Source organism: Suncus etruscus, chromosome 7 (assembly GCF_024139225.1).
Source record: "Suncus etruscus isolate mSunEtr1 chromosome 7, mSunEtr1.pri.cur, whole genome shotgun sequence".
NCBI classification, from domain to species: domain Eukaryota; kingdom Metazoa; phylum Chordata; class Mammalia; order Eulipotyphla; family Soricidae; genus Suncus; species Suncus etruscus.
Genome location: NC_064854.1, coordinates 90,186,198 through 90,212,603, shown reverse-complemented (window position 1 = coordinate 90,212,603; position 26,406 = coordinate 90,186,198). Strand labels below are relative to the sequence as shown.

Sequence of the window (26,406 nt, the reverse complement as noted above, 5' to 3'; positions counted from 1 at the left end):
TAGAAAATGTCCATATTGTTCTATGAAGGCTGGGCCAGTCTGCATTCCCAACTGCAGTGAATGAGAACCCTTTCTCCCCACATCCATGCTAGTAATGGTTGTTCTTGTTTGTTTTTTTAATGTGTGCTAATGTCTATGCTGTGAGATGATATCCCATTGTTGTTTTGATTTGCAGCTCCCTGATATTTAGAAAAGTGGGATATTTTGTAATGTGTCCTTTGGCCATCTGTAACAATCCCATTTAAACTTGTGCCTCAGAAAATCAGGTACCAGGGGCTGGAGCAGTGACAAAAGCAGTAAGGCATCTGCCTTGCCTGTGATAGCCTAGGACAGACTGCAATTTAATCCCTTGGTATCCCATATGGTCCCCAAGCCAGGAGTGATTTCTGAGCACATAGCCAGGAGTAAACCCTGAGCGTCACAGGGTGTGGCCCAAAAACCAAAAGAAAGAAAGAAAGAAAGAAAGAAAGAAAGAAAGAAAGAAAGAAAGAAAGAAAGAAAGAAAGAAAGAAAGAAAGAAAGAAAGAAAGAAAGAAAGAAAGAAAGAAGAAAGGAAGGAAGGAAGAAAGAAAGAAGAAAGGAAGGAAGGAAGGAAGGAAGGAAGGAAGGAAGGAAGGAAGGAAGGAAAGAAGGAAAGAAATAGAAAGGAAAAAGAAAAAAAGAAAATCAAGTACCTTGGTATCAACTTAACTAAAGAAGTGAAAGAGGTATATAAAAAGTATAAAACACTGCTTCAAGAAATAAAAGAGGACACAATGAATTGGAGACATATACTCTGTGCATGGACTAGAAGGAAAAACCTCATTAAGATAATAGTTTCTAAAGTATTACATTGATTTAGTGCAATTTCTTTAATCCCCATGGGATTCTTCAAATAAATGGATTATATGCTCCTAAAATTCATATGAAGGAATAAGCAAAGCAATACTTGGAGAAACAAAAAAAAATGGTAGGAATCACTTTCTCAAACTTTAAACTGTACTCTAAGGCAGTAGCCATTAAAACACCATGGTATTAAAAAATCCATGATATTGGAACAAAGCTTCCAATGGAAGCTATTCTATTCTATTTCAATGGAATAAAATTCAATATTCAGAGTTATACCTGGATATATGAAAAATTAATTTTTGATAAATAAATAAATACAAACTTAAGCAAGAAAAGCCTCTTCTACAAAAGGTGCTGGTAAAACTGATAAACAGCATGCAAAAATGAACTTAGACCTCTCTTTAAAACCATGCATGAAAATCAAATCAAAATGAATTAAAGACATTTATATCAGACCTGAAATCACAAGGTACATAGACAATAATGTAGGCATAACATTCACAACATTGAAGCTAAAGGCTTCTTCAAGGATGAAGCACCCCTGGCCAAGCAAAGGGAAGCAAAAATAAACAAATGGGACTACATTAAACTGAGATACTTCCATACTTCAAAGAAAATAGTGACTATCATAAAAAGCCACCCACTGAATGAAAAATCATATTCACTCAATAACCATCAAGCAATGGGTTACTATCAAAGATATTCAAAGTCCTCATTTAACTTTACAAAAGGAAAATATATCTAACCCCATCTGATATTGGAGAGAAACAATGAACAAATGTTTTCTCAGCATGATTGTTTAAAAGGAACCAAATATCACCCTCCTTGCAGTAGTCTCAAACTTGCCTCTATGTTGGTATCACCTGGTAGTATTAAAAATACTATGTGTAAGTATCACATCAGACCAGTTAGGTCTATGGGAGAAATTGAGAAAAATGTGAAAGCTCCCCTGCATGATTAAACTGTGTACAAGAGCCACTGCTTTAAAGCCACGTGTTTTATATTTATTTATGTGTCACAGCTTATATGTCTATTTTTTCATGACTCTTAACTATTTTTCAACATATTCAAAGGAATTTTAACATATCCCTAAGAAAGAAACTAACTTATTTCTTATATCCCAAATATATTATTTTGTATATTAAACTGTTAAAAATGTGTGATGCTAAAAGTCTTGCTTGGGATAAAAGCTCAGGCTAACCAGGGCACAGAAATTATATAACCTGACATTTTAACCCCCTAATGCACCAACAGGATAATATGGTATTTTTCCTTTGTGCATAGCTATACTAAAATGGGGAAATCATATGTGAAGAAACAAGCTCGTATCTAATAGGAATAAGAATACATAAAGTTTATAATATGGGGGCATCTCCCATCCTGAATATTTGTCATGAGAACTTGACTTAGACCTCATGTGATCGGACATCACCATCCAATCCAGAACCCCAGATCCCAACCTTAAAGCTAACACAGATTTTTGAAACAGCACCAAGAATCAAAGTCCCCTTGGAGGAGTCTCTAATACAGCTCTGACACAAACGCGACACGGTATGTACATACGACATCCTAACAACAAGAAAACAGCAGTAACTTGTTCTAAAGGCAGGTAGCCCCACTTTATCACCTAATTGTGTGATAAAACTAGATGACGCTTCATACTATGATCTGTGCAAAAAACAAGATAATTAATTACAGAAGAAGACTGCAACAACCATGACTGAGCAGAACTTCTGGAACCATAAAAAAAAAAAGAATCTATCTTAAACTTTGTCCTAGGACATATGCAAAAACCAAGATCTCTAATTACAAGAGTCTACTTTGACAACAACAACTGAGCAGATCATTCTCAGGCAACATAAATAGACCCCAGGATTTGACAATTAACCTGGCTGGATCCTGTTGTTAATCCTATGACAGTATGCTTCAAGGGTGGAAAAACCCTGTATTATGCCAAAGGAATTTCCCTTTCAAATTTTTCCAAAACTTATTGTACCTATACAAAAAAAAAAAAAAAAAAAAACACCTTGCCACACCAGTCCCCCTTCCTTTTTTCTGTTTTTTTTTTCTTTCTTCTATTAAATTTATAATCATGGATCTTGACAGGGGCTCATCCCACTTTTTTTTCTTCAACAGAACCATAAAACATAAATCATCTTGTTCTGTCTCATAAATTAAGAAAAAATAAAGTGAATGGTAAATACCAGGGGCAAACAGTCCCACAAACATTAAGTAGAAAAGGATGTTTAGACCTAAATCCCCAACCCAAACTCAACAACAATAGAATAAAGAGACCCAAACTACAAAAAGTTATATACAAAAGGGACCTGTTATGCTGACAGTCCAAGGGGCTAAGAGTGGAAGCGAGGGAAACATGCTGGGAACAGGGGCAGAGAGAGGTCAACACTGGTGGTGTGAATTGTCCCCAATTCACTGTCATTATGTAACTTAAATATAATTGTGATAAACTTGTAATTTACATTGGCTTTAATAAAAATTACAAAAAAATGTGTGATGGATGTGTGATACATTGACAGTTTTCATGTTCCTATTTAGGTTGCCAACCATCTTAGACTACTTATCAGTTCTAGATATGTGTGTTTCAGTGTTCAAACCAGGATGAATTAATGTCAAAATACCATGTTAAATACTTGCAAGAATAATTTATTTAATCATATCAAATAAATTATGCAGTGATGTTGAACTCATAAATGAAAAGAAGAACATCACAACAGACCCAACAGAAATTCAATGGGCAATTAACTGTTTGAGAAACTTAATGCCACAATAAAAACAATGAGAAGAAATAAATAAATTATTGGATTTCTATAATCTCACAGGGTGAAACAAGAAGATATGTAACACTTAAACAAATTTATAACATTTTGGGGGGGTTTGGGCCACACCTGATGACCATCAAGGTTTACTCCTGGCTATGTGCTCAGAAATCACTCCTAGTTTAGAGGACCATATGGAAGAATTTACAGTGGGCTAGAGCAATAGCTCAGCAGTATGGTGTTTGTCTTGCACAAGGCTGACCCAGGACAGACCTGGGATCCATCTCAGGCATCCCATATGGTCCCCTGAGCCAGAAGCGATTTCTGAGTGCATAGTCACAAATGTCTCTGGGTTTGGCCCCCCAAAAGAAAGAGATTTACATTGCAAAAAAAAGACTACCCCCCAAAAAACAAAGTTGGTTCTAGATGGATACAATAGTTATTTTTTTAATGTTAGACCAATATCTATGAAAAATGAAATATGTGTCCTTAGAAGGACTGAATTGAATTTGTAAAAATGCAATGTGGAATATTGCCATATTGATGATGTTTACTCTTCTCAACCTATGAGTAGTGGATGTTTAACAGTTTTTTCATGTCTTCTTTTATTTCTTAATGTATAGATTTTTGTATAGGTTTTTAACTTCTGTATCTATGTTGATTCTGAGAAGCATAATTTTCCAAGGCATAATTGTGAAAGAGATTTTTAAAAAATATTATTATTCTTTTTCATTATTTATATCTATGGATATAAATAAAAGAAAGCCATGGATATATAGCTATCTTTATTTAAACAATTATGATATAAGTTACTCATAGTTGAGTTTTAGAATACAATCTTTCAAGATCAATCCCACCACTAGTATAAGCCCCCCTCCACCAATTTTCCAGAGTTCATCTCATGCCACCACACACACACACACACACACACACACACACACACACACACACACACACATACACACACACACAAACACACACACTGATGCACGGCCATCTTGCCCTTTTTAAGTTTGGATCTTGAAGTTTGGGACCTCATAATTTCATTGCTGTTGACTATTGCTTGGGTACATTTGTTGTTTGGTATCTAGATTTATTTCTACTCTTAGCTATTTATTGAAGTAAGCAATGAATAGCAGTGTGTATGCATCCTGTTGTATAAATGTTTTTTAATACTGGAAACAGATACTCAAAAGCAGGATTTCTGGCTCTTATAGCAGTTCGATTGTGAGTTTACTGAGAACCTTCCTTACTGCATTCCCTAAAGGTTGGACCAAATAGCATACTCACCAGTGCTCAATAGACATGGAGAGTATGTTGAGTAAAATGATTTAGAGGAAGAGCCACAGATATAGAATGATCCCACTGATTTGCAAGGAATACTTAAAAATCATAGTATGCAAATACTACTGAAAGTCCATAGAAATAGGGTAAATGCAATTAGAACAGAGAAGGAACCACTGTGACTATAATAGTTAAAAGACCATGGCAACTATGTGGTGCATATTTTTAGTGTTGCAGTGCTCACTGGATATCTTATTTGATTCCTCTTTTTGAACTGTTGTGGTGTCTCACCTTCTTCTTTTCCCCATTGTCCCTCAAACCAAGGATGAGAGCCTCTAGAATGACTCTGCACATATTCGGCGTAGTTGATTTTTAACCCATTATATTACCTTTCTCTTCCTCAAGCAAAACCACATCACTTGAACTTTCTAGTCTCGCCTCCCAATTGGAGGGGGCAGTAATGGAGTCACCAAGACCAAACAGTTATAAGACCAATAAGTAATAAACTAGACACAGAAGGGAGCATGCATTCTAGCAGCCCCTTGGGGGGGGGGGAGTGGAGGATATGGGAGGCAGGATGGGAGCGATTGTGGGAGGACAAATCGGTGGTGGGAATACCCCTGATTCAATGTAAATATGTACCTGGAATATTACTGTGAACTATATGTAAGCCACTATAACTAAAATAAAAATTATATTAAAAATAATAACCTTGGAATAACAAAGTTTTGAAAGGAAGTAAAGTTACATACATGAAATAACCATATTGCAAATTATTGAGTCTCCAAAAAAGAAAGGGAAAAGGAAGAGCAATAAAAAAGAAAAAAAAAAAAGAAAAATGACTTCCATAGAGGAAGGTGAGCTTAAGAAACTAAGAAAATTGGTAGCAGAAAATGAACACTGATGCAAGTATGAGTAATGGAGCACTGGGTGATCAAATCTCAATCATTAATAACTTACTTAAATGGAGCCTCATTGTGGAAGTGCTCCCAGAATTGCTGCTGTTCAATGTCAAAGGCTATGCACCTCTGACGAAGGAGGGTCACTTCATTTGCCTGCAATGGGGCCACCTGTTGCCTCACAGTAACAGCCATCTTTTTTATGTTGTTCCATTTCTCAGGCAGTTCCTACAAATGAGACCACATTGTGGTCAGATCACATTGTTCTCATTCTATCAAATTACATGTCCATGTATTTTTATCTTCATAATATGAGTAAAATCCTTTTCCCATACTCTTACTATCCCTTGACTTATTGTTGCTCTCCTAGTGACTGCAACTTCTAATTCGACATTAATCAAGTTACATTGCATTTTTCTATAACCTCCTAAAGTGCTTCTTAATTTCTTTTAGGATACACATTTCATCATAGACCAGTTTTTAATTTATTTTTGGTTAAGCAAAAATATTTGTTATTAATAATTCTTTAGAAAGATGTGAGGGGAGAAAATATGTACTTATTCAAGAGAGAAAAATATAGCTTCTTCATAAATTAAATAGGTAAACAAAGATCCATTGGAAAAAGCAAGTGAGATACATGTTTAAAGTAGAATGTAGACTTGAAGAGCAAGCCCCTTGTCTTCCATTTTAATGTTTCTTAGTCCTTTTTTACTCTGTATCAGAAAACTTGTACATCACATACTCTGGAAGAAAAGCACTTCAAAGCCACACTTCATTCTCAAATTTATTTCCAAAATTACTATACTATATTTCCTTTACTGAGTTCCCAGAATAGTTCAATATTACTTATATGCTATGATGTAATTCCAAAACAAGGATTATTTTTTTACCATTTGGCTTTGAGGCAAAAACTTACCAGTGTTTTCTTTTACATTATATTTATTTAAGCACCTTGATTACAAACATAATTGTAGTTGGGTTTCAGTTATAAAAAGGACACTCCCCTTCACCAGTTCAATATTACCATCACCAATATCCCCAATCTTCCCCCACCTACGTCTGTATTTGAGACAGGCATTCTACAAGGGTTTTTGATAATAACTATTTTGATATTAATTTACTCAATTTACTTCATGACATATTTTTGTAGCTGATTTTTACTGTGTGTTTTTAATTTTATGGCAACTCCATAGGGGGATTTTACTCCATTTGAAATCCTGAAATCATTTATTTGATGCTATTGTAAGTAAATGCTGTTGCACATATTCATTATTATAATAACAAAAAAATTCACTGACCTCCAGTTGTCTAAATACTGTTTCCGGTAATTCTTGCTCATATGTCATCAGCAAGTCAATTGTTTGCTTTAATGGTTCAAACATCTCATCAGTGCTGGTCTGTCGTTCTTTAAGAGACATAAGATGTCCCATAATCTCAACTAGTCCTTTGAAATCTCCTTTTTCAACTTTCTTGAGCAAACCACATTCACTACTTCTTATACATTCTTCAAGATCAGACAAGCTAATAAAGAAACAGTTTGTGAGAATCCATTCTCCTTCTACTTTTTATAAACATGTATCTGTTTTCTCAACTGTAATAGTATAGAATTCTCCTGCAATTAAAAATAGGACATTCCTATGAAAATTTTGGCAAAGATAAATTACATAAAACAAAGTAACAATCGCATTTATCTAACATAAAATTGCTTAGTATTCCTATGCACCACCAAGTCTTAAAGATAGGTAATACTAGCATCAATAAAAACAGAAATAAAATAATAAATTTACAGTTAGTTGAAAGCAGTTCCTAGGACAAAGCTTGGTTCTGACACTTGAGTTACTACAGGTGACACTACATTTTTATATATATAATATCTTTATTTAAACATCTTGGTTACAAATATGATTGTGATTAGGCTTTAGTCGTGTAAAGAAGAACCCCCCTTCACCAGTGCAACATTCCCACCACTAGTGTCCCAAATCTCCCTCCATCCCACCCCACCCGCACCTGTACTCTAGACAGGCTTTCCAGATCCCTCCTTCATTCTCATAGTTATGGTAATTCTCAGTGTAGTTATTTGATAACTGCACTCAACTCTTTGCGGTGAGCTTCATGAGTGAGCTGGAAGTTCCAGTCATCCTCTCTTTGTCTCTAAGGATTGTAGCAAAAATGATTTTTATTTTTCTTAAAAACCCATAGATGAGTGAGACTATTCTGTGTCTATCTCTTTCCCTCTGACTTATTTCACTCAGCATGATAGATTCCATGTACATCCATGTATAGGAAAATTTCATGACTTCATCTTTCCTGATGGCTGCAAAATATTCCATTGTGTGTATGTACCACAGTTTCTTTAGCCATTCATCTGTTGAAGGGCATCTTGGTTGTTTCCAGAGCCTGGCTATTGTGAATAGTGCTGCAATAAATATAGGTGTGAGGAAGGGATTTTTGTCTTGTACTATTGTGTTCCTAGAGTATATCCATAAAAGTGGTATAGCTGGGTCAAATGGGAGCTCAATTTCCAGTTTTTGTAGGAATCTCCATATCGCTTTTCATAAAGGTTGGACTAGACGACATGCCCACCAGCAGTGGATAAGAGTTCCTTTCTCTCCAAATCCCTGCCAGCACTAATTGTTCTCATTCTTTGTGATTTGTGCCAAACTCTGTGGGGTGAGTTGGTATCTCATCATTGTTTATATTTGCATCTTTCTGATGATTAGTAATGAGGAGCATTTTTTCATGTGCCTTTGGGCCATTTGTATTTTTTTTTTATCAAAGTGTCTGTCCATTTCTTCTCCCCATTTTTTGATGGGATTAGATTTTGTTCTTGTAAACTTCTGTCAGTGCCCTGTATATTTTGGATATTAGCCCCTTATCTCATGGGTATTGGGTTAATAGTTTCTCCCACACAGTGGGTGGCTCTTGTATCCTGGGCACTATTTTTTTTGAGGTGCAGAAGCTTCTCAGCTTAATGTATTCCCATCTGTTTATCTCTGTTTTCACTTGTTTGGAAAGTGCAGTTTCCTCCTTGAAGATACCTTTAGTTTCAATGTCATGGAGTGTTTTACCTACGTGTTGTTCAAGTCTGATATGAAGGTCTTTAATCCATTTAGATTTTACCTTCGTACATGATGTTAACTGGGGTCTATGTTCACTCTTTTGCAAGTGGCTAACCAGTTCTGCCAACACCACTTGTTGAAGAGGTTTTCTCTGCTCCACTTAGAATTTCTTGCTCCTTTGTCAAAAATTAGGTGAACAAAAATGGGGAACATTCTCTGAGTCCTCAAGCTTATTTCACTGATCTAAGGGTCTGTCTTTATTCCAATACCATGCTGTTTTGATAACTCTTGTTTTGTAGTACAGTTTAAAGTTGGAGAAAGTAATGCCACCATATTCCTTTCCCCTAGGAGTGCTTTAGCTGTTCGAGGGTGTTTATTGTTCCAGATGAAGATCATAAGTGTTTACTCCACTTGTTTGAAGAATGTTATGGGTGTCTTTAAAGCAGGGGTCTCAAACTCAATTTACCTGGGGACCGCAGAAGGCAAAGTAGGAGTGATGCAGAGCCACATAAGGGTTTTCGCTCACCGAATATTCACAATAAAAATTGCATTACTAAGAAAAAAATCGCAAATAATTGCATTAAACATTTGCATACCCCGAACGAAATGCTCGGGATTTGCAAATGTTTAATGTGATTTTTTTCTTACTAATGCAATTTTTATTGCAATTATTTGGTAGGCGAATACTGTGATATTTGAAGGCTGGCCTCAGGCCATAAAATGTTGTACGGAGGGCCACAAATGCCCGTGGGCCGCGAGTTTGAGACCCCTGCTTTAGAGGGATCACATTAAATCTGTATAATGCATTGGGGAGTATTGCCATTTTAATTATGTTAATCCTGCCAATCTATGAGCAGGGTATTTGTTTTCATTTTCGTGTGCCCTCTCTTATTTCTTGGAGCAGGGGTTATATTTTTCTTTGTATAGGTCCTTCACATCTTTGGTCAAGTTGACTCCAAGATATTTGAGTTTCTGTGTCACTAATGTGAATGGGATTGCATTCTTAACGTTGATCTCTTCCCTATCCATGTTGGTGTATAAAAAGGCCATTGATTTCTGTTAATTTTGTAGCCTGCCATTTTGTTATATGAATCTATTGTTTCTAAAAGCTTTTTGGTAGAGTCTTTGGTATTTTCTATGTTGAGTATCATGTCATCTGCAAACAGTGAGAGCTTGACTTCTTCAGTTCCTATCTGGATTTCCTTGATATCTTTTTCTTGCCTGATCGCTGTAGCAAGAACTTCCAGTACTATGCTGAAGAGGAGTGGTGAGAGAGGACAGCCTTATCTTGTACCAGAATTTCGAGGAAAGGCTTTTAGTTTTTCTCCAATGAGAATAATGTTTGCCACTGACTTGTGGTAGATAGACTTAACTATATTGAGAAAGGTTCCTTTCATTCAATCTTGCTGAGTTTTGATCAAGAATGGGTGTTGGACCTTATCAAATGCTTTCTGTGTCTATTGACATGATCATGTGATTTTTATTTTTCTTGTTGTTGATGTTTTGTATTATCTTGATAAATTTATGGATGTTAAACCATCCTTATATTCCTGGGATAAAACCTACTTGATCGTAGTGTATGATATTCTTGATAATAATTGGATCCTATTTGCCAGGTTTTTGTTGAAGATCTTTGCATCTGCATTCATCAGTGATATTGGTCTGTAAATTTTCTTTTTTGGCAGCATCTCTTTCTGGTTTTGGTATCAAAGTGATGTTGGCTTCATAAAAGCTCTTTGGGAGTGATGCTGTTTTTTCAATTTCATGGAAGAGCCTGGTTAGTATTGGTAGTTCTTCCTCTTGAAAGGTTTGAAAAATTCATTAGTGAATCCATTTGGGCCTGGGCTTTTCTTTTTAGACACTACCTCTTGAATGAAGAATAATTACATTTTTCATAAAAGAAAAGATAATATTTATTTGTCCTGGATTTTATTAATAATTTTTAATCACCATGAGGCTCACATATACAAAAATTATGAATAGTTTTCAGTCATACATTGTCCCAACATTTTCCACCACCTATGTCCCCAGTTTTATTCAATCTCCACCCCAATATATTCTATTGAAGACACTTCTTTTTTCTTTTTCTTTTCCTTTTAGGCACTTTTGCTTACAGATATGTTACTGAAAGTGTATTGTCCATACCACTTCTAACTATTATTGTCAGAGTTGTTTTTTTTCTATTCTAACTGCACTTTTGGGTTAAAAATAATTATTTTAGTAGTGAAATTGGTCACTGATAGCTTTCTTAAAAGCAAAGTGACATATGCTGAACTTTGTTTTGATTTTGAAATTTTGGTTTTGTTTGGAAACCAAACCCATTGGTAATTAAAAGTTACTCCTGGTTATCTACTGAGGAATCACTCTGGCAGGGCTCAAGGAACCATATGGGATGCTATAGATTGAATGTAGGCTACATGCGAGGCAAGTGTCTACCTACTCTGGTCTCAGTAAGTGAATTTTGAATCAATCATATTTCCATTATAAAATAATCACTCCAGAGAGAGGTAAGGAAATTTGAAAAATTAATATCTGTTCCCTATCAAAGGGGTAAATAGTAATACTCTTTCAAGATAGCCAGACTCTGCCAGGGCATGCCTAAGCTTTTAGGGGGCTCAGCCCACCAGATATATCCTCAGATTTTCCTGGTGGGTAGAACTAATTTAACCCCCATGGGGTTTCTCAAAATGCCCACTGTGGACGCCTTTTTCCCCTGCATGGATGGCTGAGGAATTTCCAAAGAGATGCCTGGCATTACATTTTTAGCCAGTATTTGACTATCTCTCCTTTGTATATATCAGGCAACATAATAGCCTCTATCAAATAATTTGGCTCAGAAATTCCAGCACCAAAGTTTGTTTGAGAACCCCTTTTTCTGGATATAGTCAGCCCCAAAAGCAAAGACAATTTTTCTCTCCTTTTCAAATATACTCTTTGCAACTGCAGTTTCTGGTAATCAAGGGCATAACCAAATACAGATTTTGATTATTGACTCTCCTTTAAAAAGGGCATAACTCAAATGCAGATTTTGATTATTGACTCTCCTTTAGAATTAGGGAAGCTCATTCTTGGGGATTTTGGTACTGCCCTTTACTTGACCTCTGTAAATATAGAGTCCAGCCTAGAAAGATCAAGTTTCTCGATTTTTCCTACTTCCTCATGATCCTGATCCTGATTTTCCATTTAAAGTGGCTTTCAGGGAACTACCTTGACCTTCTCTCTTGTAACTTAGGTATTGTTATCGTATACTAGGCTTTGTGATTACACTTATTTTTCGCCTGTGGGTAATTTTACTCCTATAAATTTCCCTGCTTAAAAAATTAAACTTGTTGCACTCCTGCCAGAAACGTGTTGACCCCACATTCTCTGTGTGGTTTCACTTATTTCATATTTCATATTCGGCTGCTCATGCTCCTACTTTCCTGTCGTGCAGTGTATACTAGGGGCTGGAGTGGTGGCACTAGAGGTAAGGTGTCTGACTTGCAAGCGCTAGTCTAGGACAAACCGCGATTCAATCCCTCATTGTCCATTATGATCCCCCCAAGCCAGGAGCAATTTCTGAGTGCATAGCCAGGAGTAACCCCTGAGTGTCAAATGGATGTGGCCCCCAAAACAAAAATATATAAATATACAGTATACTAATAATATGCAGAGAGAATAGAGTTGAGGGCCTGGAGGAGCAGCCTATGATATAAAGCTTACCACTAGAAATGGTAAATGCAGTTAGAGAGATAACAACACTAACAGCTATCATGATGATGACAAAGAAATACAATGCCTATCTCGTAGATAGGCAGGGGCTGAGAGAAGAGGGAAATGGGGAATATTAGTGGTAGGAAATTTGCATAGTTGATGGTAGATGAGTATTTTGTGGCTGAAATCGAATTATAAACATTTGTAACCATAATGTTTAAATAAATTATTTTAATAAAGAAATCAGCAATATACAAACCAATAAAACACAAATATTAATGAAATCAGGACCTTTTTTAAAAGGATAAATTTGTTTATACATAGATGAATAAGAAGATAGTCAAAATCCATAAAAATGGTGATAATATTTTTGTTCAATAATTTAATTTAAAGGAAGCATAGTGCTGTGGACAAGAGTGAGTTTGAAGAGGTAAACATTAAATACTAGAGACTGAACTCAGGGCCTTGCAAATCTTACAACTAAACTCTAACTCTTAAGTTAGATTCTCAGTTTTATAATTTATTTCTTAATTCCCTAATATCCAAGCATTTTGCCCTAACAATGCCTTAAACTAATTCTCAGGTATTTTTTTTTTTTGAGTAAATGTCAAGCATTCCTTTCTTTCACTGCTTTAACTATATGTTCTATGATTGATAATCCTGTGGATTGTTTCAGAGAATTTTGCTACCATCAGCTTTGCTGCTATAGGTCCTTTTACATATGCTTCATGATATGCCTAAGTATGCATTCCTTAATGTAAGGTAAAAGTAAGATTTTAGAGTTAAAAATAATATGTATAATGTCATCACTTTCCAAGATAAAGCTATCATCATGAACTTTTCTATAGATTTTGTGGCTACATTGTTGAGTTCAGGATATATATCTGGCTTTGTGCTTAAGTTTCTCAAATTGATGTTCAGGGGATCAGATAAAGTACCAGGGATTAATCTGGAGCCAACTGCATTCAACAAAGGTACTGGACCAGGCATCATTTGTTGAAGTGGCTTTCCTTTCTCACCTTTATGTATTTTAATCTTTTATCACATATTAACTTCCTATATTATTAGGGTTTACTTTTTATTTTATTTTTATATATATTTTCTTTATTTAAGCATCATGATTACATACATGATTGTAGGTGGGCTTTAGTCATAAAAAGAAAACCTCCTTAACCTCCTTCCTTCCCCACCCACTAACTGTATTTGAGATAGGCATTCCTACATTTTTGAATCATTAACATTGTCATGACATTGTAGTTATCTCTCTAACTCAACTCACCACTATATGTGGTGAGCTTCATATTGAGAGCCCGTCCTTCCAGCCTCATCTCTATTGTAGCTGGGCATTATTACAATGTCTTTTGTTTCTCTTAAAACTCACAGATTAGTGAGACTATTCTGCATCTATCTCTCTCCCTCTGACTTATTTCACTCAGAATAATAGAGTCCATGTACACCCATGTATAGGAAAATTTCATGACTTTTATCTCCCTGACAGCGGCGTAATATACCATTATGTATATCTACCACAGTTTCTTTAAGCATTCATCTGTTGAGGGGCATCTTGGTTGTTTCCAGAATCTGGCTATTGTAAATCGTGCTCAATGAATATATGTGTGAGGAAGGGATTTTTGTATTGTATTTTTATGTTCCTAGGGTATATTCATAAGAGTGGACTTCTGAGCTTTCAGTTTAATTACATTGACCTGAGAGACTACTTCTATTTCAGTTTCATATATTTTATCACTTTAGATTTTAGATATAATTTAACATTGGGGAAAGAAATTTCTCCCTTATTCTTTTTCTCAGGACTGTTTTGTTTATTTTGAAATTTTTATCACATGATAAAAGTTCACAGTAGTTTTATTTCTCTAAAACTGCTGTAGGATATTTATGGGGACTACAAAGGATTTGTTTAGAGCTCTAAGTAAGATGCTTATTTTAATAATGTTAACTCATTTTATGTATGAATAAGAAAATTTCTATTTTGGGATGGTTTATTTTAAAGTTATTTATAGATTCTTTGTATATAATTTTGATTCCTTTATTTAAGGTGATTATTTAAGTTGATTACTTGATTTTTGAGGTAGGTGTAATTTAAAATGGCATTAAAATTTGTTTTTATTCATAATTTGTTATGGAACTGTAACAGATTTCTGATATCTTCATAAGCTAGGTTATGAAGTATAAGTAGGTTGATTATTAACAAAGCCATTTAAGTCTTTAGTGCTTTCTACATATATCATATCATCTGTTTATAGCAATAGTTCAACAGTTTTTCAATTTGAATTCTTTTATTTTCTCTTTTATGTTTAATTGCTGTGACAAGTAGCACAAGTACTATATTAAATAATTGTGAAAGAAAATCTTTGATCTTAAAGGAAAAGTTTTGATTTTATACTATTGAGTATAAAGGAAGTTGTGGGTTTGTGATGCATGCCTTTTAATATATAAAGTTCTGTCTACAACTTTTTAGTTTTTGTTTTTTTTTTTTTTTTTTTTTTGGTTTTTGGGCCACACCCTGTGACGCTCAGGGGTTACTCCTGGCTATGCGCTCAGAAGTTGCTCCTGGCTTCTTGGGGGACCATATGGGACGCGGGGGGATCGAACCGCGGTCCGTCCTAGGCTAGCGCAGGCAAGGCAGGCACCTTACCTCCAGCGCCACCGCCCGGCCCCAACTTTTTAGTTTTATCATAAACAGTTACTTGGTACTGTCAAATTTTTCTATGTAACTCTCGAGTACTAACATATTTTAATTTTTCCTTGTATTAATCTGTGTATTACATTGACTCATATAAATTGAACCAATATTGAATACTTGGGAACATTAAACTTCATCAATATATAATAAAATATTCTAATTGATAATGACCTAAGACAATACTAAAATTAAGGCATCATGCAAGTAACCACAATGGGGATTCATCATATTCACTCCTATTAAGCAATCATAACTAAAAAATCACCCATAAAACATTAATGACAATTGACAAATAAAGAAAATGATTATTAGGTATTTATAGTAGATCTCTGAGAAGTATAAAACAGGATATATGCTGCTGTGGATTTTACTAATGTAATAGGGATTTTCTTGATCTTCTTGGCATCAGAATTGATCCAATATTGTTCTGTGGTAATTTTACAATATGAAGTACAATGTCCATAGTAAACTTGACTAAAATTATCTGATACTAATGATAAATTGTATTTTTTCAGTCTTGTTATTATCTTACTGAGTGAATTCTGCTAACTTGAGATCTTCTAAAGTAAAATCCACATAAGTGTATAGTTTTTTAATTTGTTTTCCATCAAAAGCAAAATATTTCAAATGAATTATCAATACTGGAGGTATTTTCCATTAGTATGTTCTCTTTAAAAAATCCCTTTTAGTGTTGCAGTTATTACCATGAATTCTATTATTATCTCTCAAATCATCTTCTTTAAAAAATTTGGTAATTTACATGTAAACGGCGAGCATCTGTGTGTAAGGCTGAATGTTCCTCCACAGGTGATTTAAATATAGGCATTGCCAACAAGTCAGCAGTTTTATTTCATTTCGCTAATTCGTTAATTCGCTAATTGAAATAAGTCTTCTTGAGCTGTGCCGGGAAATTACAGTTTTATGACTTTGCCCCTGATTTGAAAGGACCTGGGGATTAGCCCTGTAGGCATTTCCCTGTTTCGTAAATATATGTCCCGGAGGAGCTGAATTTAACAAAAGACGGCAATTTCTTTAAATATGCCCCTGTTTTCCACAATGGTAAGAGGCAAATTGTCTCCTAGGGTTTGTGTTAAAACCTCTCCCTATTTTATTATTAGGGAGATTTCTAGATCTACAGTCTTTCCTCCAACGATGAACTTTTTTACATTTTGGGCATAGACCTCGCTTTTGGGTGACTTTTTGTCCCCGGAGGTAAAGAGGTATTGTTCCTTTAGTAATTGCAAAGGTTGATACGGATCCAAGTTTACTAATGAATGGAGCATATCATAAACATTCCTATATACATATAAAAATTCATTTTAATCAGCTTTTTCCTGCAAAGGAGCCAATACTAATTTGCAAGCCAAATTCGCATTATGATAAGCCAAACATTTTTCTAGAAATTTCCTCACCTCATCATTTTTTAATTTGTATTTTCAAAGCATCTTTAAGCTTAGCCACAAATTTTACATAAGGCTCATGAAGACCTTGGATGATTCTTTTTTATGTTTTTGTTTGTTTTTTGTTTGTTTGTTTGTTTGTTTTGTTTTTGGGCCACACCTGGTGGTGCTCAGAGGTTACTCCTGGCTGTCTGCTCAGAAATAGCTCCTGGCAGGCACAGGGGACCATATGGGACACTGGGATTCAAACCAACTACCTTTGGTCCTGGATCAGCTGCTTGCAAGGCAAACACGGCTGTGCTATCTCTCCGGGCCCTTGGATGATTCTTAAAAAGGTTCTCTTACCAGTACTGTTAGCCTCAATTCTTTCCCATGAAGACAATGCAATGTCTTTAATTATTTTTGAGATTTCCTTAGGTAAAGCCGCTTGTGCCTGAACATCTGCATATTGATTTTCTCCCATTAATAATTCATACGAGAGATTAACCCCTGCCACTCGTTTTTTTGTTCCATCCAGGCTATATATATATATATATATATATATATATATATATATATATAGTTTGGATTTCACACCCTCTGCATATAACATTTTCCATTCAGTTTGCTGTTTAGATGGAAGGCATATTTCAACAAGTTTTTTAAATTTATACAGAGTCCAAATTTTTTTATGACACCAAATTCTTAGTATCTCCAGACAGGATGGAGAGGTTGCCCCATAATCTTTACATGCTTTTTAAATTGTTCCACATACTCCATTTTGAGAGGTTGATAAGTTGAAATATATACTGTCTGCAATGGAGTTGAGGCCGGAGAGCAGAAGTATTCTGCACAGGGCTCTGAGGCCTGAGGTGTGGAGTACTAGAATGTGGTTCATTGTCTGAGTTGGCACTATCATGTGAGTCCATACCGTGAACAGAATCAGGACTCCCTTGTAAACTTAGCACTGGAGGCTGGTCATCAGTGTCAAGTTTTTTATTTGGATCGTGTCTAAATTACAAGTCCAACTTGATTTTTTACTGGCAAAAAAGCCTATACTCTTGATGCTGGTGCTAGATTTGTCTGCCTGTAACTTAGTCTGAATTTTCATAGGATACATTTTTTATTGTCCATACTGGTCATCACTTTACAATTTCCACACTGTCTGTTTCCTAACCACCAGACAATGCCTATTCATACGATAGCCATATTAGCCAACACAAAAATTCCACAAACTATAATTAATGGAGACCACTTAAGCGATGCAAATATTAGAGTAGAATTTTCCATTGAAATGTAAACAGCAACCATCCAACGACAATGATATTTGCTAGTGCTAAACCAAGTGGTTTACATCCAAACAGAATAATGTACTTGAATAATGCTGAACTGATATGTTTAATAACCAATGGCATAATGAGAGTGAGTATCTATAGAAACCAGCCAAGAACCTCCAGAGGCAATTTCTAATGAAACATGTCACTTAGAGTTACAGAGGGCCCAGATTCACCTGTTCCGGGTGCCATTTGTTGGGGATGTTTAACCCCTTGTTGGTGATTTGTGAATCTAGAAATATCTCCCAAAATGAGAGATTAAATCCCATTCTTCCGTTCCCCCTTTTGAGGGAAACCTAAGTAATAATTCTCCACCGCAAATAATCCAGACGGATACAAAGGTTGGGGGACAAATTTTTGGCAATGAGAGTCCTTTAACAGTTCTGATGCCAACTCCAAAACAACCACTGAGTCAGCCGTCAGCTCTACCAAAAAGCTTCTCTTGCCTCGCTCACAAACTCTTTATTTTCTACTTAATGGTCCCCATCTGAAGGATCCAGGTGGGACGACAGGCAAATAACAATTTATGGAAATACACTACAGGTATTAGACATTGTATGACTGAAAGTCAATTAAAAAGATTTGTAACTGTATCTAACATGGTTCAATTAAAATTTTATTTAAAACTGTACATCTATTCTCTCCAATGACTCTGCCAGAACTAAATAATAATAAAACTATATTTTAAATGTCCCATATAATTTCCCTGAATCACCAGATGAACCAGTTGAGAGGAATCACAAGACACATATAATCCATTTAAGGACATTTCTATTACAGACTTATCTCCCATAAGCACCTTCCTTTCTTATCTTTCTAAAGGTAAAAACTGACTCCTTTTGTTAAAGAACATATCGATGGGGCTGGAGCGATAGCACAGAGATAGGGCATTTTCCTCACACGAGGTTGCCCAGGACGGATCTGAATTTGATCCCTCCATTTGCACCATATGGTCCGCTGATAAGGAGTGACTTCTGAGTACATAGCCAAGAGTAATCCCTGAGTGTCATAGGGTGTGGCCCCAAAAAAGATAAAAAAATAAAAAATAAAGGACATCTGGGAGTTCTACATTAAAATGTTCCAAGTAGATCTCCAGTAGATTCGAAAGAGGAGATCTAGCAATTTTGCAAAGTCCCTTTGTCTTTAATTGTAGATGAATACATCGTTGGTTTGGCTGTATATTCCAGATCACTGAGCTATGCAACTTTATCATTAATAAAGATCATCGCTGGGCAAAAGAGATGGTAGAAAAGGTAAGCCATTTTTCTTACATGTAACAACAGATAAAATTAGATTCAAACTGCCATGTACTATATATGGTTTCCTGAGCACTACAAGATCTAGGAAGTCAGAACAAGTATCTAGTTTTGACCAAAAACCAAGATATCAAGAGAAGAGAAGGAAGGAACCAAAACTAGATTCAGAAATGAGGCCAGTTTTCCTCACCTAAAACATAAGTTAATGTACTTATTACTGAACATAAGAATCATGAAGTGGGGTTGGTCAATCTGTTAAGATAAGTTACAGTGATTGGCTTTCTGGTGATCATTTTGACCATTTATCCAGAGTACTCATTTAGATAGTCTGGTGTCATAGTATACAGTATTAGGGAGAAACAGACAAAATTTTAAACCAGCCTGTTGACTAAACACAAATCAGCATTTAGTGTGTGTGGTTTTGATTACTTCCAAAATTGCTAGACAATTTAAGACAAGCATTAGTAATAAAAATAAAATTTCCGAGGTTCGTTAGATATTCTCTACATTTCAGGTTTAAAGAAATATAACAGAGTTTTGAGATGACCTTGGGTCTGTATTTTAAAAACATTATTTATCAGGTACAAGTTCGTTCACACACATGGCATAAAATAAAAAAAAAATAGGTTGTCTGCTAAATAAAATAAATGCTAGAATAAAATTACCACTACTGCCTAAAAGTCTCCAATTATTTAACCAATAATTACAAGGAGGAAATTATGGAAAAATTTAGAAAAATTACTTCACTGATAACCACTATGACTGATAGTGAGAGAAATAAATATAATTCTGTCCTGAAGAAAAGCAGGTAGTGAGGGAGAAGGAAAATGAGGAACATTGATGACAGGAAAAATTGCACTGGAAAGGGAGTGTATATTCTTTGACTAAAACCCAACTACAATTATGTAACCATGGTGCTCAATTAAAGAAATTTTTTGTTTTGTTTTGGTTTTGGGTCCCAACTGGCAGCACTCAGGGGTTAGTCCTGGCTCTACACTCAGAAATCGCTCCTGGCCGGCTCAGGGGACCATATGGAATGCCAGGACTTGAACCACTGTCTTTCTGCATGCAAGGCAAATGCCGTACTTCTATGCTATATCTCTGGCCACAAAAAATTATTTTTAAAAATTCATTGTGTTCTCAACAGCTTGGGATGATGTAAGGCATATTACCTATTAGTGACATGATCAACAAGATGTTGTTTGAACATGAGGCTCCATTTCTTAATTATATTTAGAAGAGATGCTTTATAGGGCCGCACATCAATCTTCATCCAGCTGTCAAATATCTTGATGGGCTCCAGTCTGCACATTTCTTCATACAATTTTTCATAGAAGTCAATTTGTGCTTTAAACTGCTGAAGAGTAGGTGGGTTCTCAAGAATGCCATCTTCTGCATGTATTTCAATTTCTTCAGGTGTTAAAACATGACCATACAAGAGAAACTGATGCAGAAGCTCCTTCGGGTCCTCAACATAGAGATAGGAATATTGGCTAAAGGTGTTCCGATAGTTGCAACAACGAGTAGTCATGCTCTGGACCCTCTCCATGATCATGTACTGCATGCTAGCCAAATCAGCCATGCCTTCCATGGCAACCTGGAAGATAAAAACAAAGCAAGCTAATTAAAACAGCAGGAAGTTGCACATTTATACATAAATAGAATTATTAAAAATAAAGTACCTACCTGATAGTGAGGACAGCCTGTTTGTGGGGAAAGTCGAGGCACCAAAGCTGATATTCCAAAAATATTGGTGATAAAGCTTTCAACAATGTTATGGAAACTCCACTTTACTTCAGAATCCATAGATGGATAGAAAATTAATTCTGGTATTTCTAGACTCAATTGTGCTTCAAATATAGGGGTGAGCCCTGTCTTACATTCTGAAAATAATTGAAAATATGCAAAAAGTAAAAAAAAGTGAATAAAAAGTACAGTAATATTTAAAAGAATCCAGAACATTTATTTTATTCAACTAAGCTGCTTGAAATAGGAAATAAAATGTAAAATTTGCTGATACTATATTAAAGATAAAAATGAACCAGAGCAATAGTACCATTGTTGGGTGTTTGCCTTGCATGTTGCTGACCCAGGACGGACCTCAGTTTGATCCAGTTTGATCCCCAGTGTCTCATATGGTCCCCCAAGCCAGGAGTTATTTCTGATTTGTATACCCAGGATCAACTCCTGAGCATCAATGGTGTGGCCCAGAAACAAATAAAAATAAAAAATCAAGATAAAACCTAAGGTACTTTCTAAACCATTGACAGTTAAATTTTTGAATAGACAAATTCTTATACAAAGCAGTCCATACATTTACTCTATTCAAACTCACATATCAAATTCAATTGATTGATAAAAAAAAATCCAGCCTTTTACACATTTCTAAATGCTTCCTGGTTGTAGGTGGGGGTGCAGATCTGGTTTCAATTTTCACACAAGTAAGTAAATTCTTCTTAAGCATAAAATCTATCATTTCATTGGCACTACTAACAGTCTAAGATTGTATGGCTTAGGTATGAAAAACATTTTAGTAATAATATTTATTCCATTTCATTCTTATAAAATTAAATTAATAGTAAAGTTTTAATCCATCAGTGATAAATACTAAAACCAGATAAATATTTCTTAATTATTTGTTACTTTTTAGACAAGCTACTCTTGCTAACTTAAATCCAACTATAACATGAACCCAGCTCCCAAGCAAAAGGACATGCTCTCAGCCCCACATATCATCCTCAGGCAAGAAACTACAACTGACACTTGAGACTCATTCTCTGTGGCCCTCCTTCTCACCACCCCCAAGGTGGACTGCTACATAATACTGGATTCAGCTCCAAAATGACCCCCAGTCCAAGAATTCTACACAATCCCTTTCTGCGGCAAATTATTTCTCAAACTCAACAAGACCAGAGTCTATAATGAAAATGACCCTGGATTTCCCACAAGAATATCTCAAAAGACAGAGGGGAAGTCTATATTCCTTTGTGTGTTTAATACCTCTATAATTCTACCTCTGAATCTGTTTATCCCCAAATGTAAGGTAGTCTCTTACATCACTTTTTTCCGTATTACTTTTTAAATTCATTTTTATTTATTTCTTCTAATATATGTATATATGTATGTGTGTGTGTATATACATATATTTTTTCTCTTACTTAAAGTCACCTGTTTTGATTCTGCTTGGTACAAAAAGTACGAGAAAAAGTCTTGCTTGGGATAAAAGCTCAGGTCAAAACCAGCGCAAAGAGATGGGGTAGCCTGACACTTTCACTCCCAAATGCATCAGAAATATAATATAGCACCATTTCTTTTTGTAAAGGCATACTAAAAAAGAGGGAAAAATATTTTTTGGTTTTTGGTTTACACCTGGCAGCACTCAGGGGTTCCTCCTGGCTCTATGCTCAGAAATTGCTCCTGGCAGGCTTGGGGGACTATATGGGATTCTGGGGTTTGAACCACTATCCCTCTACATGTAAGGCAAGTGGCCTACCTCCATGCTATCTCTCCAGACCCAATAGAGAAAAACTTTATGTATAGAAACAAGATCTTATCTACTAGGGATAAGAACTTATACATTTTACAATACAGGGGCGCCTTCCACCCTGAACATATGTCATGTGGAACCAATTTATACTCCATGTGATTAGACAACGACCATCCAATTCCAAATCCTATATCTCAGACATAGAACCGAAAAAGTTCTCCAAAACAGCTCCAGGAACCTAACTTTCCCTAGGAAATTCTTAATTCTGCTCTGACATCAACATGCACCAGTTTTGATATGATATCCTGACAATGAGGAAATGTCAATAAGAATCTAAAAGCAGGTTGTCTTATCTCATCACTTAACAATAAGATAAAATCAGAAGACATGTCATCTTTTGATCTATGGAAAAACCAAGATCGCTAACTACAGAAGACTGACTATGACAACCATGACTGGGCAGAACTTATCCTGGGACCAATAAAAAATACCTTAGCCTAGGCTTTGGCCTACAATCTGTACAAAAACCAAGATCTCTAATTCTAGAGGTCTGACTGAGACAAGTGCAACTGAGCAAACTTCTGAAAATATAAAGAAAGACTCTATCCTAAGATTTATCTTAGTACTGGTGCAAATACCAAGACATCCAATTACAGAAGACTGATTAAAATAATAGTGATAGAACAGAACATGTAGAATCGTAAAGAAAGACTATCCTAGGCTTCATCATATGACCTATACAAATACCAAGATCTCTAAGAGGTCTGATTTTATTATCCACGACGGAGAATAATTTTCCTGGCTCCATAAAAATATCTAGGGGAGTAAAAAAGAGCAAGTTAATAGCGTGTAGTTATTCCCATGCCATTTCTCCAAGGCTGTTGAAACCCTATATCTCCTAGGGCAAGGGAATTCCTTTCTAGTCTCCCCAATATTTATTGTGCCTATCCAAAAAAAAAAAAAGCGCAATTTATTTCTTTCCTTTTTTTTTTTTTTTTTTTTTTTTCGTTTTATTTCAGGCATGTGGTTATTGTTTGGTTTTGGTTTTTGTTGCTGTGGTAATTTTCGGGGTTTTTTTGTTGTCTTTTGTCTTTTTTGTCATTGTAGTTTTTTGCTTTGATTTGGTTTTCTGTTTGGTTTTTTTTCACTGTAGTTTTTTGTTTGTTTTTTCTTTTGGGTTATTTAGTATGTTTTGTCTTTTTGTTATGTTTTTCTTCTTTTCCTCTTTCCTCTTTCCTCTCTTAAGTTGATATTTATAACTTCTAGATGGACTCCTCTCAGTTTTTTGATTTTTGGGAGTTGCTTGTTTTTCCTTTCTTTTCTTTTTTTTTCTTTTCTATTTTTCTTCAACAGAACCTCATAACTTGAATCATCTTGTTCTGCCTCATAAACTGAGGGGGAAAAATGGATGGTTCCAGACCAAACAGATATTTGAACTTTGAGTAGAAATAAAAAAAATGATCAGACTTAAACACCAAATTCAAAACCATCAACAACAGAATTGATATTATGCAAATAACAAGTTTTTTAGCTACAGAGGCTGATTTCATCCTCCACAATTAAGTGCAAAGTTTTATGGCACCATAAAAAGACCTTTGGGTGTGAAAATGAGCGTTTTTGTAGCCTGTAGTTATTCCTATGGCAGTATGCTTCAAGTGCAAAGGAACCCTGTATCTCTTAGGCCAAGGGAATTCCCGTTCTAATTTCCCCAATATTTACTGTGCCTTTGCAAAAAAAAAAAAAAATAAGAAGAAACACAAACCTTTTAACTTAGTTGCAGGTTTGGGGGGGGGTATTGTTTTTGTTTTTTATTGTATTTTTTGTTTGTTTGTTTGTTTTTCTTCATAGTTGATGGTTTTGGTTTTTTGGTTTGTTCTTTTTTGTTCTTTTTGTAATTTTGTTGTTACTGCCTTATTGTATTTTTTTGCTTTGTTACCTTTTTCTTCCTTTTTCTTTTCTTTTTCTAAATGGATATTTATAACACCTAGATGGACTCCTTCTAGTTTTTCTTCTTTTTTCTGTTTTTGTTTTTTTTTTTTTTCTTTTCTTCTCCCTTATATTTTCTTATATCCCCAACAGAACCATACTGGAATATCTTGTTCAGTATCATAATTTGAGGGGAGAAATGGATAATACCAAGACCAGACAGTCGTATGAACATTTAATTGGAATAAAAAATGATTAGTCTTGAAAACCGAAAACCAAACCCAAAGTTAAGGACAATAGAATCAATACCCAATCTACAACAAGCTGTACAAGTGGGTAACAGTTACACTAGCATTCCAAGGTGTAAAGAAGAGAGATATGGAATGCATACTGGGAATAGGCATGGAGGGGTACAACACTGTGGTGAAAATGCTTCACATTCATTGTCACTATGTACCTTAATTTTTATTTTGGTTTTTGGGTCACACCCAGCAGCACTCAGGTGTTACTCCTGGCTCTACACTCAGAAATCGTTCCCAGCAGGCTCGGGGGACCATATGGGATGCCAGGATTTAAACTCCTGCTACAAGCTAAGGCTGTTGATAATTGGTTCCACACATTTACAGTATAGTCTGTTCCTAGTCTCACATGTCTCTTACAATATCTTCAATAACTTATGTATATGAAATCTAGATAGTATATTATTTGTTCTGTGATGCCTGATGCTCCATAGTTCTTTGTTTTGATGCTAGCACTATGTAGTCTGTTTATTTTTTCTTTTTTTCTGTTTAATTTTTATGTTTAATGTTAGTTTAAATCTTTATGTTAAAAACTTTTGATTGGCATTACTGTGCCAATCAAATTTGCCAGGTCATTTCAGTCCTTGATACAAGTATATCACTTTAGAAGTTAAGAAGACAGGGTAGTTCTGCTAAGTTTACTGGAAAGAATTTTCTTTTTGATGTTATCCTCTTTAGTTTTCTTCACTATTGAACCCTTAGATGACTAATGCCATTTGAATTCAAAATATAGCCAAATTATCTTTCAAAAACTAAATTTTATCTATAGTTCTTCAGCAAAAGTGAACTATATTAAGATATATTCCTATTTATTTTGTTTGATTTTGGGCCACACCTGGCAGCACTCAGGGGTTACTCCAGGCTCTGTGCTCAGAATTTGCTTCTTGCAGGCTTGGGTGACCATATGGGATGCCAATATTCAAACCCATGTCCATCCTGGGTTGGCCACATGCAAGGCAAATGCCCTACTACTGAGCTAACTCTATGGCCCTGTATTACTATTTTCAAGGAAGAAACAGTAACATTAACACACCTGGAGAAACACTATTATATCCTAGTTGCCCATGTTAAGAGGGTTCTAGTACATTTAGGGACACTCTTGTACAGTGAACACTGTACAGTGAACACTAATTGTGTCAAGATCATCTTCTGAAACTCTGAGGGATAAGGCCACTTACCCACTGACATAGAAACTTTTCTAATGTGAGCATTATAGACTTTGGTTCTCAGAATCCTATTATCCAGCCCCACATTACCTGTTAGACTATACTGAGGTCCCTATATCCTATTATCAGATCACCTTACTTTGAAGCAGCAGTGTTCCCTTCAGCAAAACCCAAGTCCTTAATCTCAGTTATTGTATCTTTCTATATTATGAAGGCAGAGTTATATCTAGTGGTAGTCCATATTCCTTCTACATTCTTAGTCAATGTATCTCTGTGAACCTCACTATATAATATAGGTATACAAATATTGATTTTGGT

General features: G+C 35.4%; 1 protein-coding gene across 1 annotated transcript in view; it reads right to left on the bottom strand.

Moving 5' to 3' along the window:
- The window catches only part of DNAH9 (dynein axonemal heavy chain 9), a 704,007-nt gene that overhangs the window by 560,902 nt on the left and 116,699 nt on the right, over window positions 1-26,406 (bottom strand). Inside the window, exons 16-19 of the mRNA XM_049776731.1 lie at window positions 20,897-21,093; window positions 20,383-20,807; window positions 7,087-7,309; window positions 5,850-6,016 (exon numbers count right to left, since the gene is read on the bottom strand). Coding sequence (XP_049632688.1) covers window positions 5,850-6,016; window positions 7,087-7,309; window positions 20,383-20,807; window positions 20,897-21,093 — 1,012 coding nt within the window. The remainder of the gene's footprint in view (window positions 1-5,849; window positions 6,017-7,086; window positions 7,310-20,382; window positions 20,808-20,896; window positions 21,094-26,406) is intronic.